At 38.0% G+C, this 17243-nt stretch overlaps 2 protein-coding genes and 1 pseudogene across 2 annotated transcripts; 1 reads left to right on the top strand and 2 right to left on the bottom strand.

Annotated features, from left to right (window-relative positions):
* Positions 1-10411, top strand: LOC126584444 (protein KINESIN LIGHT CHAIN-RELATED 1-like; annotated as a pseudogene).
* Positions 3742-5636, bottom strand: LOC126586447 (probable magnesium transporter NIPA9; the record flags this gene model as incomplete). Its single annotated transcript, XM_050251289.1, has 8 exons — positions 3742-4005; positions 4280-4338; positions 4424-4480; positions 4578-4666; positions 4785-4914; positions 5068-5166; positions 5354-5427; positions 5516-5636. Coding segments are annotated over 8 exons (759 nt in total), but the record flags the coding sequence as incomplete, so codon positions are not given.
* A 1045-nt stretch (positions 10412-11456) lies between the features above and the next one.
* Positions 11457-12803, bottom strand: LOC126584742 (RING-H2 finger protein ATL16-like). The gene has a single exon (XM_050249071.1). It carries the CDS (start codon positions 12736-12738, stop codon positions 12016-12018), a length of 723 nt encoding a protein of 240 aa, XP_050105028.1. The 5' UTR covers positions 12739-12803; the 3' UTR covers positions 11457-12015.
* Positions 12804-17243: the final 4440 nt, after the last annotated feature.

Below are 17243 nucleotides of genomic sequence, written 5' to 3'. Positions count from 1 at the left end.
ATGAGAAAATCTTCAATATCTCTCTTCTCCCACCTCACTCGCCTGAGACTGAAATCCTCCGCTCCTCATTTTCTTTCCAGAAATTACATTTCCGACCACCCCTTCTCCTCCCCCTCTCCTCCGCCGGTCTTACCGGCACGTTTCAGTCATTGCGCCATAACCCATGAATCGGTCTCCCAAAACAGTCTATTCCAAGCAAACCCATCTCGAAATATGAACACCCTCGTCGAATCATCGCCTTAAATTTCCTCCAGGCAGAGAAAATCCATGGAAAAATCAGACCTTGAAGAAGCTTTCCAGTATGTGAAAACCACCGAAGAAATGCTTGCGACTTTCAAGGTCATGGAGTCGGCTTTCGAAGACAGGGTGCTTGGCATGGTTGCTCTGAAAGTCGGTCTCAAGCTTGACCAGGACCTGGAAGGTGAAGATCCTGAAAAGGCTCTGTCTTTTGCTACCAGGGCATTAAAGGCTTTGGATAGAGATGATAGCGGTAAGCCTTCTTTGGTTGTTGCCATGGCTTTACAATTGATGAGTTCTGTTAATTCTGGATTGAAAAGGTTTAGTGATAGTTTGGGGTACCTTAATAGGGCTAATAGAGCATTGGGTAGATTAGAGGAGGAGGATTTTGATGTTCGAAATCATAGGCCGGTGCTACACGCTGTGCTGCTTGAATTGGCGAATGTGAATATGGCAAAGGGGATGAGAGATGAGGTTTTGGGAAATCTTAGGAAGTGTTGGAGATTAAGGAATTGATGTTGTAGAAAGATAGTACTGAACTTGGCAAGGGACACCGATTTGGCAGAGGCATATGTAGCTCTTTTGAACTTTAAGGATGCATTAGGATTCTGTATGAAGGCATTGAAGATTCACAAAGAAAAGTTGGGGCATAATTCGGTTGAGGTTGCGCATAACATGAGGCTTCTTGCGGTTATTTATAAAGGGTTGGAGGAGCATGAGAGGGCGTTGGAGCAAAATGCATTATCACAAAGGGTTTTGAAGAATTGGGGTCTTAGTTCCGACTTTCTTCATGCGGAGATTGATGCTGCTAATATGCAGATTACCCTGGGAAACTTTGACGAGGCTATTGAAACTTTGAAGCGTGTTGTTTAGCAGATAGATAAGGGAAGTGAGACTAGGGCACTGGTGTTTATCTGGATAGGAAAAGCATTATGTAATCAGGAAAGAACGGCAGATGCAAAGAGATGTTTGGAGCTTGCTTGTGGAATTCCTGACAAGAGAGAGATAGTCTCTCTAGTAGATGTTTCTGAAGCATACTCGGAGATAACAATGCAATATGAAACTATGAATGAGTTTGAAACTGCAATTTCACTGTTAAAAAGAACATTGGCTTTGATTGAGAGGCTCCCACAAGAACAGCACTCTGAAGGAAGTGTTTCAGCTAGAATAGGGTGGTTACTTCTGTTGACCGGCAAGGTCTCACAGGCTGTTCCTTACTTGGAGAGTGCAGCTGAAAGGTTGAAAGAGAGCTTTGGTCCCAAGCATTTTGGCGTCGGCTATATTTACAATAACTTGGGGGCAGCATATTTAGAACTAGAGAGACCTCAGTCAGCTGCACAAATGTTTACTGTTGTGAAGGACATCATGGATGTCTCACTGGGTCCCTATCATGCTGATTCAATTAAGTCATGCCAGAACCTCTCAAAAGCATACGCTGCCATGGGAAGGTATGAACACTCGTTCTTATTGTCTTGCATATTTATACAATGTGGCTTTGAACTTGTTATTTCCCATTGTTTCCTGGTCAACGAAGGTGAACTTAATACGATTCTGGCACTTTAAATTCTATTTATCAAACAACAGTATGCACTTTGTTAATACACAAAATCGGAGGTCTTGGAACAACGTAAATCTGACCGTGAATCTGCAGGAAAGTAAATAACACAAGATGTATCGTGATTCACCTCAATGTTTGGGCTACGTCCACACTGATATTGTATTTCTCTTAGAGGATTGAGGATGAGAGGGTGAGAGCTTCTGAGGATGAGAGAGCTCTTCCCATGGCCTAAGAGTTGGCCTCCCTTAATGAAGAGAGTGAGGGGTCCTTTTATAGAATAAAGGCTCTTCACTTATTACATATTTGCCCCTTCATTTATTACATAATTACATTTGAGTCCCCCGAGTATTTATACGAGATCTAAATACGGAGACCCTAAGTATGGTATAAACAGTAGTCCTCCAAGTCTTCAGTCAAGAGTCTTTTGGCTGAAGACTTGAAATTCAATCCATGTGTGAGCTGAAGTAACTAGATGTCGTCTTGAACTGATGCTCGATATAAGGCAGTGCTCAATTTGAAATGATGCTCAATTAGAAGTAGCACATGTTGTGAGGCTGCTTGGTTTGTGGCTTATGTTGCTTTAGTTGGCTAGGCTTGTGGCGTTGAAGGTGAGGGAGTCCCTTTAATAGAATAAGGGCTCGCTCCTCAATACATAAGTGATGGGTTAGGAGTGATGGTCGCGGCGAGGCGGTTGCTCAGCTGGCGGCGATGCTCTCTAATGATGGTGAGAGAGTCCCTTTTATAAAATAAGGGCTCGCTCCTCAGTACATGAATAATGGGTGCTCTCTAATGAAAGTGAGAGAGTCCCTTTTATAAAATAAGGGCTCGCTCCTCAATACATAAATAATGGGCTAAGTCCCCCAAGTATTTTTCATGTAGTCCCCTAAGTTTTCAATCAATAGGGTCTGTTGGTTGGAGACTTCAAATTGAATCCATGTATGGGCCGAAGTGGTGGTTGTTCGGAGGCGATATTTGTATACCCTGCACTGAAGCTTTGTAGGTGAAGCTTTGCATGTGAAGCTTTTGAAGTTGGAGCTTTGTAAATGAACCTTTCGAAGCTGATTGACATGAGTGATGCTCATGAATGTTTATGTTGATTGACATGAGTGATGCTCATGGATGTTGGCATGAGTGATGCTCATGAATGTTGACATGAGTGATGGTTATGAATGTTTATGTATGATTATCATGAGTGATGCTCATGAATGTTTATGTATGATTGACATGAGTGATGCTCATGTATAATTTTGGAGTATTGTACGTACTGTTGATCACCTAGTGGGTGATAATAGCGGCAGGCTGCCGAATAATTTTGGAGTACTGGGCGTACTTTTGATTACCTGGTTGGTGATAATAGTGGCAGGTTGCCGAATAATTTTGGAGTACTGAGTGTACTTTTGATCACCTGGTTGGTGATAATAGCGGCAGGTTGCCGAATAATTTTGGTAATACTGGACGTACTTTTGATCACCTGGTTGGTGATAATAGAGGGCCTAGCTCTTTTGGGCATATGGGTCTTCGCCCTCCACATAGCATTCCAGCCCATTATTTTAGGCTTGCCTATTTTTTATTTATTTATTTTTTTGCCCCTCTGATAGGGTTATACAGATATCTGCGAGAGATAAGAAAAATAAATTACATATTCAAAACAAAGGTTTCGACTAGACTTGGCATTCGTGTTGTGTTTTCCGTGTTCGTGTCGTTTTCGTGTCATACCCGATATCTTAACGGGTCGTGTCGTGTAACACCCGGTAAAATAAACGGGTAAAATGACCCGACCCGAAATCGACCCGATAATATTAACGGGTAATATGACCCGACCCGTTACCCGTTAAGAAAAATATATTTTAAACCAATAAATAATTAAATAAAAAACATAATACTTTTTTTGAGTGAAAAAAAGGTTGAACCCACAATTGCTTGATTAGAACCAAAACACAAATCAATCTTCTAACCATGCAAGAATGGTATTGCTTGATTACAATTTGATATAGTCAATGGGACTACAAATTTATTTCATGGGACCGACATTCAATTTACGTGAGCACATGGATATGAAACTAGGAACTTGGTAAAGTGCTTAATATACCTGGTAATAAAACCCTGTACCACTACAACATATGCTGATTATCACACATATCAGGACCAGCATGCTGTGGAAACCCTGCTCTAAGAACACAAATCCCATCTTTGATATCACAGATGCCATCCTGCAATAAGATGTGTGATAATTGCATTATAATTTTAAACATGGCTTGACAACAACAGCAGCTTCATGATTTAAATCAACAAGACTTAAAACTTTCTATCGTTTGTAACATAAAGTACACACAACTGACATGCTCAACACATCATTGACATATACTAGCATGCACACTATAACTCATTATATGCTTTTTAATAATTTCCCTTTTAGAACTGAAAGATGAGAGAGATGAATCTATATGTGAATCGTGATAAGAAACATGCTGGACAGAATCATACCCGAACAAAATGCCAGATACCAAGCCATATATAATTTCTTCAACAACTTCATATTCCATCTGTACCATGAGCAGGTATCAGTGAACTGGTCGTGGGCACCATACTCAAACACTAAAGATAGATGAAATGAAGTAATCAGCTTACCAACTCCTGTTCTTTGCGTTGACGTCTGTAGATGCGTAGCCACCCATTAAGGAGGACCTATTTAAAGAGGCCTTGCAGGGTTAGAATCATTACACTGCATAAACCCAAGTGTCCAACTATAAACATCAGATGATGCACGGTATAAGGTACCTACAAACAAGAAGGCGACTACAATTGCCAACCATGGTAGATGAAACACCGATATTATGGAAGCCTTTTGCTCCTCACCTCCGGCACCAACCCCTGCAAATACAACATCTCACACAAATTATTCTTAAAACAAAACACACAATCGAAAGTAATGCAACAGTTCCCAGCGAAGACACTTGAATTTTCAAGCACTGTGAAGAACTTACATTACCTATAGTGCCAATGCCTGCTAATGTAATCCCCATCCAGTCAACATCATTCATCATTTCCTTCAGATAAAAATGGGAAAAGATTGAAAGAATCGCAAGTCCACACCCGGAAACCGGTTGTATGACAGACACCTGAAAAATACATCATCCAACATTCATCAAAATGTAGCACAACATTAATTCCAATCACCAAATACGTAAACAAATTGCAGAAAGAAAACAAATACCCCAAAAATCGAAACAATAAACAATGAAAAATCCTAGCTTCGGGGTTGAAGCACTTACAGGAGCTAAAGACAATGCTCTCAACATTAACAAAGCTCCGAATATATCCATCAGAAATCCTATCAGCCATGCTTTGTTCAAAGCATACGCCCTGATCACCTGAAAACATATACAACATTCAAAATTTGAAATTTTGTTGAAAATCCTCAAAATTTGGGAATTTGAAACGAAACCCAATTCCCAGTTGGAACCGGAATCCCGGACTCCCGGAATCCAAATCCAAAATTACAAATTGGGATTCGAAACTTGCAGGTCCAGTTAAGGTGATCTGTGAGTCAGTGCATACCAAAATGGAGCAGCAGCTCTTTCTTCTCCTTCTTCCATGGCTTCCATTCCAAGAGAGGAATCCAACGCAAGAAGCTGTGTCAATCGTTCGTGGTCAGAAATGGGAAATATAAGCGTAGAAAGAGTGAAGAGAGAGCAAGGTTGAAGAGGGAGAAATACTTACATAGGAAGATGTCGTACAAATGGAAGACGAGAAGATCGTGGCTGTCGGAATTTTGGAAGAAAGACGGCGGGAGAGAGGGGCTAGGAAGAACAAACGGCGCCGCGGGCGGGTTGGGAGAGGGTTACGGCCGGGAGTGGGGAGACTAGACAGAAAGAATTTAGGGTGCGTTTGGTACGCAGACGGAACGGAACGGAACGGGACGGGACGGGACGGAACGGGACGGGACGGGACGGGACGGGACGGGACGGAACGAAGGTGTAATTTTTGAAAAAGACATGGGGTATATTTGTCTTAAAATGGTAAAACAGTGTGTTCCACAGACGTGGAACAAACCCGTTCCAGGGGGGAGGTGGGACGCAAAAACACCCAAAATCTGTCCCGTGGAACAACCCGTTCCACCCATTTTTGGCGCACCAAACGCGGGACGGAATGCCTCGTCCCGTTCCGTCCCGTCCCGTCCCACGTACCAAACGCACCCTTAGGGCTAGGCAGTGGGGTATTTTTGTTTTGATCAAATCAGTCAGGACTCAGATGGAAAACAATGGAAAATATGAGGGGTTTTTTGTCCAAAAAAAATTATAATAATATAATTGAAATAGAATCCAACGGTACAGATTTAATCTCATTGATCTAACGGCTGTTATTTAAGTAAAGTCTTTAATAGTTTTTTAATTAATGTAGAAGTATAAAAAATATAGAAAAAATATATAAACGCTCGTAATAACAAGCTTTACAACTTTCGTGAAGAACTTAACTTCGAAATTCGCCACTATAATCATATAAATCATAGATCAAAATTTAACCGTTGATTATTGTTTACATTTATGCTTTATTTTTCTCATCAAATTTTGTTTTTTCAGATTTTCTTTTTTGAAAACATGATCTATTAGAGGATGCAAGAAGATGAACGGTTTGGATCATTGATATTATGTTCAGAGTTTTACGATTAGTCAAAATATTGCTTGATGTTTATAAAGTTTCTACAAACTATATGACATCGACTCATATTTCAATTAACCGTAAATATCGAAACGTGATATCAAAGATCTGAACCGTTCATCTTCTTACATCCACCAGATGATCATGTTTTAAAAAAAGAAAATTTAAAAAATGAAATTCAATAACAAGAATAAAGCGTAAATGATAATCGACGGTTAAATATAAATTGAAGGTTTATGGATTATAGTGTTGGATTTCGAAGCTGACCCCTTCATGAAAGTTGTAAAGCTTGTCATTAAGAGTGATTGGATATTTTTTTTACATTTTTTACACTTCTACAATAATAATTATTAATTTTATTAATTTTTCCTTCAAATAAAAAACATTATTCATGAGGGTTTGGGAGGATTTTAAAAATCTAAACGATAAAGTGTAACCATTATCTACTCGTAGAGGAATAATGATGAATCGCAAGTGTTTATATATTCTTTCACATTTTTCATACTTGTATTGTATGTATGTCTTCTTAGTTCTTGCCTATACAAATATTATACTAGTTTATTTTAATTTTGGACAAGAACATGTTAACTGTTAAGTAAAATTTATTATCCTAGTAAAATAGTAATGATAATAAAGAACTCTCATAATAAAAATAAGGGGAAACTTGATATAAGTCCAATTTTTTTAGCCAATAGTAGGAATAGTCCAATTTATTAAAATAAGTCCAATTCTTTAAATTTAATTATTTAATTATCAATAATTATCTATTCAATAATAAGATTTATTATAAAAATCAAATTTCTTCCTAATTATCTCTTTGATTATTATTATTATTATTATTTTGTTATTTCTTGTTCTTCCTCCCTCTTTAAACCTCATTTATAGATTTTATTTTTAATTTTTATAATCAACCTATATCACAGGTTAATTATTTTTATGTATCTATATGACATATTCTTCTTTATAATTAACGTGTTACAGATTAATGTGTCTTGCTTCGCTTGTAGGTATATTATGTTTTTCCTACTTTTTAGTTAGGTTTCATATCTCGTTTATAGTATATTAGTTTTTTCTGTTATAAGATATTAATTAGATTTTTTGGAGTTGAAAAATGCTTCATATTAGATGATTTTAATTGATTTTTAATATTTTAAAGAAATATAAAATGAGTATAAAAGAAATAAAAACATGTAATTATATAACTGGACTCACTCCTAAAAATCATCTATATTTTTGGACCTAGATCTAAAAGCCCCTAAAAATAAATAATGACTAAAACTTTTTTTTTATAACTTATATAGAATAATAATACAAAAAAATATGTAATATAGAATATATTGTATATATTAATATGGCTATTGTATTTTATAATAAATCTTTTAGTAATTAAGCTTTAAAATTATCAAATTAATTTTTTTCTTAACGGGTCGAAACGGGTCACCCACGTGTATACCCGTTAAGAACCCGTTAATAACGGGTTCTTAACAGGTCACCTGATAATGACCCGATAAGTTATCGTGTTGACCCGAAATGCGTTATTTTCGTGTCGTTTTCGTGTCGTGTCATCGTGTCGTGTCAGAAATTGCCAAGTCTAGTTTCGACACACAAGCTTCGATAGTTGCAGATTGTTGGTGCGTACCGGGTTGTTGTAGATATTTTTCCATGTGCGTATTGCGCTTACTAAACGTTTTACCTTTTCCTTTCTCTTTATTTTTCTTTCTTTTGGCAGATGATAGACAAGGGAATAATGCCATTTCCTTTTTTTGCTTTTGCTTTTGCTTTCGTTTTCTGCTTTGCTTTTGCTATTGTTTCCGTTTTTCTTGATTTCCCCGCTCCTTCTCTGTCCACCCATGTTGCTTTGCAAGGTATCTTTTGCCTTTCTTGATTTCTTTCTACGGCGTCTCTGTCTCTCCACATCCACTCTCTCTGGCAGACTTGTTTTTGCTTTTGCAGACTTGCTTTATAGCAAACATATCCATAGCTTTTCCATACCGTCCACAGTTCTAAGCAATCTAATGATGACAGGAAGAAGACGATCTTGAAAATTGGAGGTTTCTTCATCATCCAATTTAATTTCATCATCTTCTCCTTCTCCACTCATAAGACTAGATGCCCTTGCTTTCACTTTGGATATAATTATACCATCTGTATCTCCGGCATCGTGTATGGAAGCATGCATAAACTATGTAGAAAGAATGCTATTTATCGATTCAATTGAAGCAGCTACACGATCCCGGAGGTGATGAAAGCAATGTAGACCAGTAAGCTCATCCCTATCCAACAAATGCTGTAAATCATCTGTGACGTCCAAGGCTCCAGCACAATCTTTGATGTTGTCAGAGGACATCCCCTTGTACGAGTCTCTCCAGCTCATCAGAGGGCTTTGACCCTCGGACACCATGGCCGAGAAAAGACAGCTGGGTGTCGGTGCCGTCGAGGACTTCGTTCCCGACGTTGATGCACATGATTTTGGTCTAGGGGAGATGGGGCTGCACGTGCTGCTGAATCTAGGATTGGGCTTTGAGAGGGTCGGTGGACATGCTCTGCAAGTGGGATCAATAGGGAGTCCGACATCAAAACTATGATGGACCCATAAAGCGGTGACAAGAGTCTTGGCGTCATTTCGAGCAGCAACACATATGGGATCATCATACACAATTTTATCCACAATGACGTGGGTGCAATTTGGGGAATAGTGGGCAACATCCCCTCCGTCGCAATCTACAAGCTTAGATCGAACTTGGTGCTGATCAAAAGGGCCGGGTATGTCTCGGATTGGCTCTGTCTCGGGTCTGGTCGGCGCCGACCCATTAGAAACATTGAAAGACCCAAAAGGGTCGAAGGGGATTTGGGCCGGAGGTGATTCCGTCGTCGTGATTCCATTGGAGAGCACGACTTGAGCTTTGATCTGGCTTGAGTTGTTGGTTACGAAGTTTCCCCAATCTTCGTCCAAGATGGTTGAATCTCATCTGTTGATCTTGGGATTGGGATCGACGGCGGTGACGATCTTGAAGTCTCCGGAGTCCTCAACGTCATCGACCTCTGCCATTGCTATGAGGGCTTTGAAGCTCTGTGTGTGCTTCTCTATCTTTATGTTTTTTTGCTTTCAGTTGGTCCAGGCTGAACTCGCTGAACAGAGGGGGGAAGAGAGAGAGTGGGGACTGTCGGATTTTTTGGATTTCTTTTTGTTTTGGTTCTTGGGTTTTGCAGATTCACGATGGAGGTGAAAAATTGAGAGAGAACCGACATAGCTTTTCGTGTCGATTCCCACAGACGGCGCCAAATGTTGATGCACAAAACTGGAGGTCTTGGAACAACGTAAATCCGACCGTGAATTTGCAGGAAAGTAAATAACACAAGATGTATCGTGGTTCACCCTAATGTTTGGGTTACGTCCACACTGATATTGTATTTCTCTCAGAGGATTGAGGATGAGAGGGTGAGAGCTTCTGAGGGTGAGAGAGCTCTTCCCATGGCCTAAGAATCGGCCTCCCTTAATGAGGAGAGTGAGGGTCCTTTTATAGAATAAAGGCTCTTCACTTATTACATATTTGCCCATTCATTTATTACATAATTACATTTGAGTCCTCTGAGTATTTATACGAGATCTAAATACGGATGCGCTAAGTATGGTACAAACACACTTATTAAAAATGTTTAGTCTTATGTCGATTGTAACGAACAAATATAGCATCTTAGAATTTCTCTCCTGGATTTTCCAGCTTTGTCCTTGCAATCCAATTCCAGCAGCAAGTAGTTGATGCTTGGGAAGGCCACGGACCAAGTGCTGAAGACGAACTCAAAGAAGCACACCGAGTTCTCGAACAATTGAAGTTTAAATCCCGTAACACATTTGCAAGTAATGAATTTACTACAAAGGCCTTACCTATACCCCAGACCCAAACGCATGCATCTGACAGGAGTTCACAAGGCCGATTTCCTGTGAATTAAAAGTGTTTGGACATAATTTAGAAGATGCTCAAACTTATTCATCCGCTGCATAGCTTGGACTGCAAAGCTTCATAGATTGGTGAGGGTCTGTGGCTGCTGATTTTAATTTTTTCGGTAATCTTACGTAGCTAGTTATATAAACAACACAAATTATGGTGATTCCTAGTTTTTCCAATGTCTTCATATGGTAAGTATTTGTGTACTAGACTAAGTCTCATTATTCTGGAATAATCACCCTTTTTCTGCTGGAGGTTGATGATTTTGGCCAGCATTCGAGTTTAGCTTGCGTACGAAGCTTGTAATAATAATCTCGGTCCTTAATTGCTTGATTAATAAAGGATCTTACCAATCTTTGTGATACACTTATTATCTGTTTAGTAGGAAATTAATCTATATTTCGAGCGTGTGGCCCGACTGGTTTACACTCTCTTGCCAGATTTTTCTGAGACATGTTGCCCTACAATATAGTAGATCTGTTTCTCTTGAATAACTTCTTGATGATGTTTGGTTGGCAAAGACGTGTGTGATGATGATGTTGGTGTTGGCTCATATGTGTTGCTTTGTTATTTTTGCCCTTGGCAATTTTTTTTTTTTTTTAGGGCCTGTTACTTAACAAATGGGAAATTGAAGGAATTGGAGAACTAAAATATGGGAGAAGTAAGGAAAGGAAATCGGATCAACTAGTTCCCTAGTCGATTTATTTCCAATTTTTAGGCATTTGATTGCAAATTTCAAGGAAAATTGTACGTGTTTTTCGATTCCTTACATGTAAGTAAATGCAGTGAAAGTTAACGAGGGAAATGATTTCAATTTCTATTTTGTGTAAGTAAACATGCCTTTAGACTCAAGCAATCTAATTCCTTTTTAGAAATTGATTTTTGCACACGGTTTTCTCATCATTCATACCGTTGCTTATTTTTGGTCCTTGGACTGAATAGATCAAAAGAAAATCTTGGGACAAAATTAAAAATGAATGGACATAATAAATATCATTCATATAATTTAAATTAGACCGTAATGAATACGTTCAGACTTTTAGCACTCACCAACATTTGCATAATTGCTTCAATATAAAAAGATGTTAAAAGGAATCATTCTCATTCATGAAGAACAAGAAGATAACAAACATAGAGTGGATCAAGCAATGATTCCCAAAAACCCATGCCGCGGTTTAAGTAAGGAATCTCTAATGTGTCTCATTATGTCTAAATTAACCCAATGTGACCCTATACATTGGTTTATCTCATGTTACGCAACTATCCAATTGCAATTCAACAATTTCATCTTCTTTGCTGTTTAAGAGAATTCACCAATACGAGGCTCCGAGTTCGAATCCTCCCTTCCAATGTCATTCCAAGAGCTTGCAACTTAGTTAAGAGCATTCACTTTTGCACCTGATGTCTAAGTTTGACTTACGCTCTCCTAATCTTGTACCAGTTGTTTATAGCTTAGTTAAAAACATTCATCCATACATCTCAAGTCCTGAGCTCGATTTTCCCCTCTTCCAATACTGCTTATATTAAGGAAAAAGATTACAAAAAGAAATTCACATTACAACTTACTCAATAGGAAGGGAAAAACAGACCTTAGTTTTTACCTGTTCATAACTTCTATGTTGTGCTATGAGTAAGGACTAGTGTGGAATCATCCCTTTGTGGTTGCCTAGGAGGAAGTATAACTCCATCTCCTCCCTCCAATTCAATGACTACAAAGTCCACATCACTACCAATCGAAAACAGCTCCGAGTCCTGAGGCGAAGAGCTCGGTGCTATGACATGATCGATCGGACAACGAATAGTACCCGAAACACTTGTTCTGCAAAGGGGGCAGTTGGCATTGCTTTGAAGCCATACATCAATGCAGTCCAAGTGAAACTCATGGCTGCAGTTGGGAAGAACTTTTAGGGTGTCTTGTTCTTGAAACTCTTTCAAACAAACTGCACATCCACACACACTTCTCCCTTCATCAATTCCTCCTTTGAACTGAACAATTGGGATTCCACGAATGACTGATTTGTCAAGCCCGCGGTTCCACACTGACGGAGAGAAGGCCGTGAGTAGTTCCTCATTTTGCCGAGCTCGCAAGGTGGTCAGAGACCTCATGATCAGGAGACTGACTTGGTGCCAGTTTGAGCAAAACTTGACAACAATGAGATAGTAGCTCACTAATAAGAAAGCTGAGGCCATGAGGCTTAGTAGAACAATAGCTAATATAGGGAAAGAAGAAGGTGGACTTGGCAGAGGTGGTTGATATGTGGAGTTTACCTGGTTTTTGATGTGTAGGATGAGAGATTGATCACCAAAATTGTACCAGTTTTTGTGCTTTGTTGCCATAATAAATTGGTGCTGAATGTTACTGAAACTTGATAGTGTGATTCATAGATGCTGATATATAAGACCAATAGCTTCAGTAAGATTTATTTTTTAATTTATCAAATCAATGAAATTCAGTAACAACTTAAACGTGAAAGTATAAAGAGATGGGTTACAAATTTTTGATAAAAAAATCTGAACCTACAATAAACCGTATATAAACCACGATTTAGTGGCCCTTTATTTATGTCTTTGTGTCTTTCAAATTTTACTTTTAATTAACAGTTGTAACTAGTTTTATATATAGGATGATCTATTTCATAATGTTTTAAAAGATAGACAGTTTGGATCGTTGAAACATTATGAAATAGCTCCACAAAAATGTATGTAAAAAATTAAGTTAAACAAACGGTGTCATAGATCCGTCCCTATATATAGGTGTTGAAAGATTGGTTTTGTAGTCATACACTATGAAGGTGGTTCTGGACCACTGTCAAATTATGGTCTACAATGGAGTTGTACTACTACTAGATAGTTTGGGACATAGTCCCTCCCTACAACTTCATCTTACAGCCCATTTCATTCCATTCTTTTCAAGACTACATGGGCATTCTGGTTTAGGGTAGTGGTTTTGGCACTTCTTTTTTAGATTAGGTTTGGGAGTGAGGTGATTAAAAAAAAAGCTGGGGGTGAAAAAAAGCTGGTAGCAATTTTGATGTTTGGTAAACTTTGAAAAACAGCTTTATTTCAAAGTTGAGGGTGAAAAAAAGCCCAAAACCTGACGCTGACCAGCTTCAGAAAACAACTTATTTTCAAAACACGGAGCTACAGTAATTCTTTTAATGAAAATTTCAAATTACCAATGTTGCCTTCGTTTCTCTCTGCCTTCTCTCTCGCACGCCCTCCTGAAATCGCCCTCTTCTCCTCTGTTGCCTGCAGTTGCACCTCTTCTCCTCCTCCTCCTTTTCCTCTCTCTCCGTCGGTCTCAGCGCCCGCCGTCGCCTTCCCTCCTTCTATCGCCGTTGCCTTCCCTCTTTCCTCTGGTAAGCTTCTCTTCTCTAAAATTTTATTATTTATTTGTTTGGATTTTTTAATTTGGGAATGGGGAGAGTGAAAGAGGGGTGGGAAAGAGCAAAGGGATGAGTGTATGGGTGTCGAGAAAACTGGGGATGGAGAAAACAATTGGGGAAAAATTAGGGAAAAAATTAGGGTTTGTGGAGGAAACAAGAAAATTTGAGAGACAAGAAAATTTGTGTGTTGGGGAGAATGTGTATGCTATATGTGCAGAGTGCTCTGTGTGCTGGGGAGAATCCGGCTGGCTCACCGAAATAGAAAAACGGGTTCAGTGGTAGATTCATGTTTAGACCCAATTTTTAGATTATTGAATATATATGTCCAAGAAATCTTTGTGTTAGTAAGATTCCGAGAGTAGCAGTAGATTTCATTATCTTCTTAGTTAAGCGGTTTGATCTTCTTCTTTGCATCGATTTGGTTCTCTACCATCCCTCTTTCATTGTCTTCCGCAGCTTCCTATCTTTTCTCCTTGGTTTGGGATGGTTTAGTTCCCGATTGGAGAGATTTTGAGTAGCTGTGAAAACGTACTCTTGGAAAAATGAAGAAATGACCTTAAGGTGTTTACTTCTTTAACCAAAATGCCCTTCAAAATTTGGTCAAGTTATTTGTGTAATGGTAGAAAGTTCATGTGTCGAGCACCAAACAATGTGCTCAATCAACACCTACAGCTGAAACTACCCTCGATTGTAAGTTTAAGACAAGAAAAGATGTGGACAGCCATCGACGTTTAGCCTCCAAATCAGGATTTCCTGTTTTGTAACCTTCACTTTGAGCCTTCAAATATATTCAATAACCATTCGGATATTTCATCTGTCTCAATCCCATTACACAAAAAAACTGGAGAACAATGGTAGCATAGCATGCATATACGGTGAAAATTTCTTACAACACATTTCATTACCTCTGTTGTGTGCAAGAATTCTTCTGCACATAAGGTGCACTGCATGAATCTTAACTTGTATTAATCTAGAGAAAACTTCTAGTAACTAGGCCTTATTACGTACAGCAGTAGTGTTAAATTAATCTAGCCATCCTCAAGGGGAAAATATGCTTCACCGCAGGCACATTTCTAAACCTGTGGATAGTACTCGTTCTCTTCCAATGCCATTGCTCGGACAGATACTTGTATTGTATATCTGCACTGTGGTTTAAATGACACTCACATATAAGCAGCTTTAAGCACATATTGAAGCTCCAACTAGTTTGCAATGTTACTCTCTTGAAGTTTGTTTAAGGTGCTGTTTCTTGGTTATGAGATATAGTCTGAATGCTTTTGTTATGTCTTGTTGCAGACGAGTCTAATGTACAAATTGCATCAGCTTATGCCAAAGAGGGAAAATTTTCGATTGACTATATTTCCTGGACCTGTGGATCGTGCTTTGGTAGCAGCCTTGATTGTAATATTTCTCGATTGATCCCGGATTATAGAAGACCTGGCATTGAACGTTTTCAAAATTCTCAACGCTACAATACAACCTAACAGGGGTAGAATCAACGAGACGCGAAGACATAAAGTAGTTAAAGCCCCCGATACTTATAAACAGACCGATTGGTCAGTAGTTCATGATCTCTGGAACCATTTTTCCCGTTCAAGAGTTGGATTACATTTTGTTGTCAGCTATTAGGCACAATACGGTGTACTTCAGCATCACTTTTTAAAGATCTATGATCAAGTAGCTTAGGTCTTTGCTGTTCTTTCAAAGAAATTGTGGTCTTCAGTGCAAATTCTATGATTTTTTGAAGTTTGCGAAGGGTTGAAACTGGCTAGGATTTTCCAGTTACTTGTCTTAGGTATGAACTTACATGTTTCAAGTCGAGGAGTGCAACAGTGGCAGTAGCTGCAACCTCTCAACCTTCTCTTACGATTTCTTTTTATTCCTACTCAAATTCTCTTTCACAGAATTTCGTGCTTATAACCGACACTTCTACGACCAAACATGCAGCAATCTCTCAATCTTCTCCTATGATTTCTTTTTGAATAATACTTGGTTGCTCAATGATAAGTATGAAATTTCTACTCGAAAATTTTTCGTTTGTAGAATTTCGTATGATCCCGATCTATCATATCATACATTACTTTGTAAATATAATCTTTGTAAAAAAAAATCAATTAAAACTAAGGAAAATTAACGAAAAGTTCAAAAAAACTTCTCTTTTAACGAAAAGCCTTTTTTTAAGGGTATAGTGAATTGTGCCAGTTAAAAGTAAAAACGTAGATTTTCGTTAAAAGTGAATAGTACCGGAAGTGTTTTGTTAAGAAAATTAAATTAATATCACATCTAGTATTATACTTTTTTTGGTCATTTCACACAGTCACAACTGTTTTACATAAAAGTTTACCAAACACTATCATACAACTTTTTTTTTTCCAAAAGCACTTTTACAAAAATGTTTACCAAACACTTTCCTGCTTTATTTCACAGCCGCTTATTCTCACAGCACAGCCGCTTATTCTCACAGCAGTTTTTTTTCAAAGCACAGCAATACCAAACCAGCCCTAGTCACCTGCATTTCAAATTAAATATATTTGCATTTTTTTTTTGCATTCATAGGACTAAGAGGAGTGCATGAGGCTATACGATGAGCCTTCATTTGTCACCCAAACCCTGTGTATTATATATGTTGTCTTGGGTTAAATTGAGATAAAATCTTGAACGTAACCGAATACAGGTTTGTTTGGATGTGCTTTTAAAATGACTGAAAGCGTTTTTAGAGAAAATGTTAGTGGGTTTCAAAAGCACTTTAAGTGTTTTTTTACAAAAAACACCAGTTATGTGCTTCTTATTTCATGAAGCACCTTAAGTGTTTTTCCAGGATTTACAAGCATTTTTACTAAGGATTGTTTCTAAAAATATTTTCAACAAAAAAGATTTCATTCATTTTAAAAGCACATCTAAACGAACCCTATATTTATCATTTTTCTATAGGAAAACTAATGAAAAGGGCTTGAAAACTTTGAATTTTAATGATAATGACAAAATAAAGGGTAAATTGAATAGTACTAGGATTGATTTTTTAGAGTAAAATTGTGGTTTTTCATTAAAATAAATGGTATTAGGAGCTTTTCGTTAAAGTTTTATTTTTCTATCTATGAGAAATTAGGCGTAGAGAAAAAAAGATATGCTCCTGTTGCAAAGGCAAACTCTTTTCCTAAATTGATGAAGTTTTGGAGCCATTGTCAACTATATGCTTGTCACTCAATAAAAAAATATTGTTAAAAAGAAGCCTCTTTTCACTACCAAAGTTGAAAGTGATAACTCCTATTCAACTATAGATTTCTTCTTTACCTAAACAATACACAACCAACTTCGCGCCTTTAATGCATAATCTGTGTACATATCTTTTGGAAGGGAAAACAATAGCAATTTTATTGATATGAAAGATCAAAGAGAGTTATAATCTTCTAAATCTGTGTTTAAGTTCACATAATCTATAGTCATAAAGTTTTAACA

Source organism: Malus sylvestris, chromosome 10, assembly GCF_916048215.2.
Source record: "Malus sylvestris chromosome 10, drMalSylv7.2, whole genome shotgun sequence".
Taxonomy (NCBI): Eukaryota; Viridiplantae; Streptophyta; class Magnoliopsida; order Rosales; family Rosaceae; genus Malus; species Malus sylvestris.
Note: the sequence above shows the minus strand (reverse complement) of the source record. Positions and strands in the feature narration are given on the sequence as shown.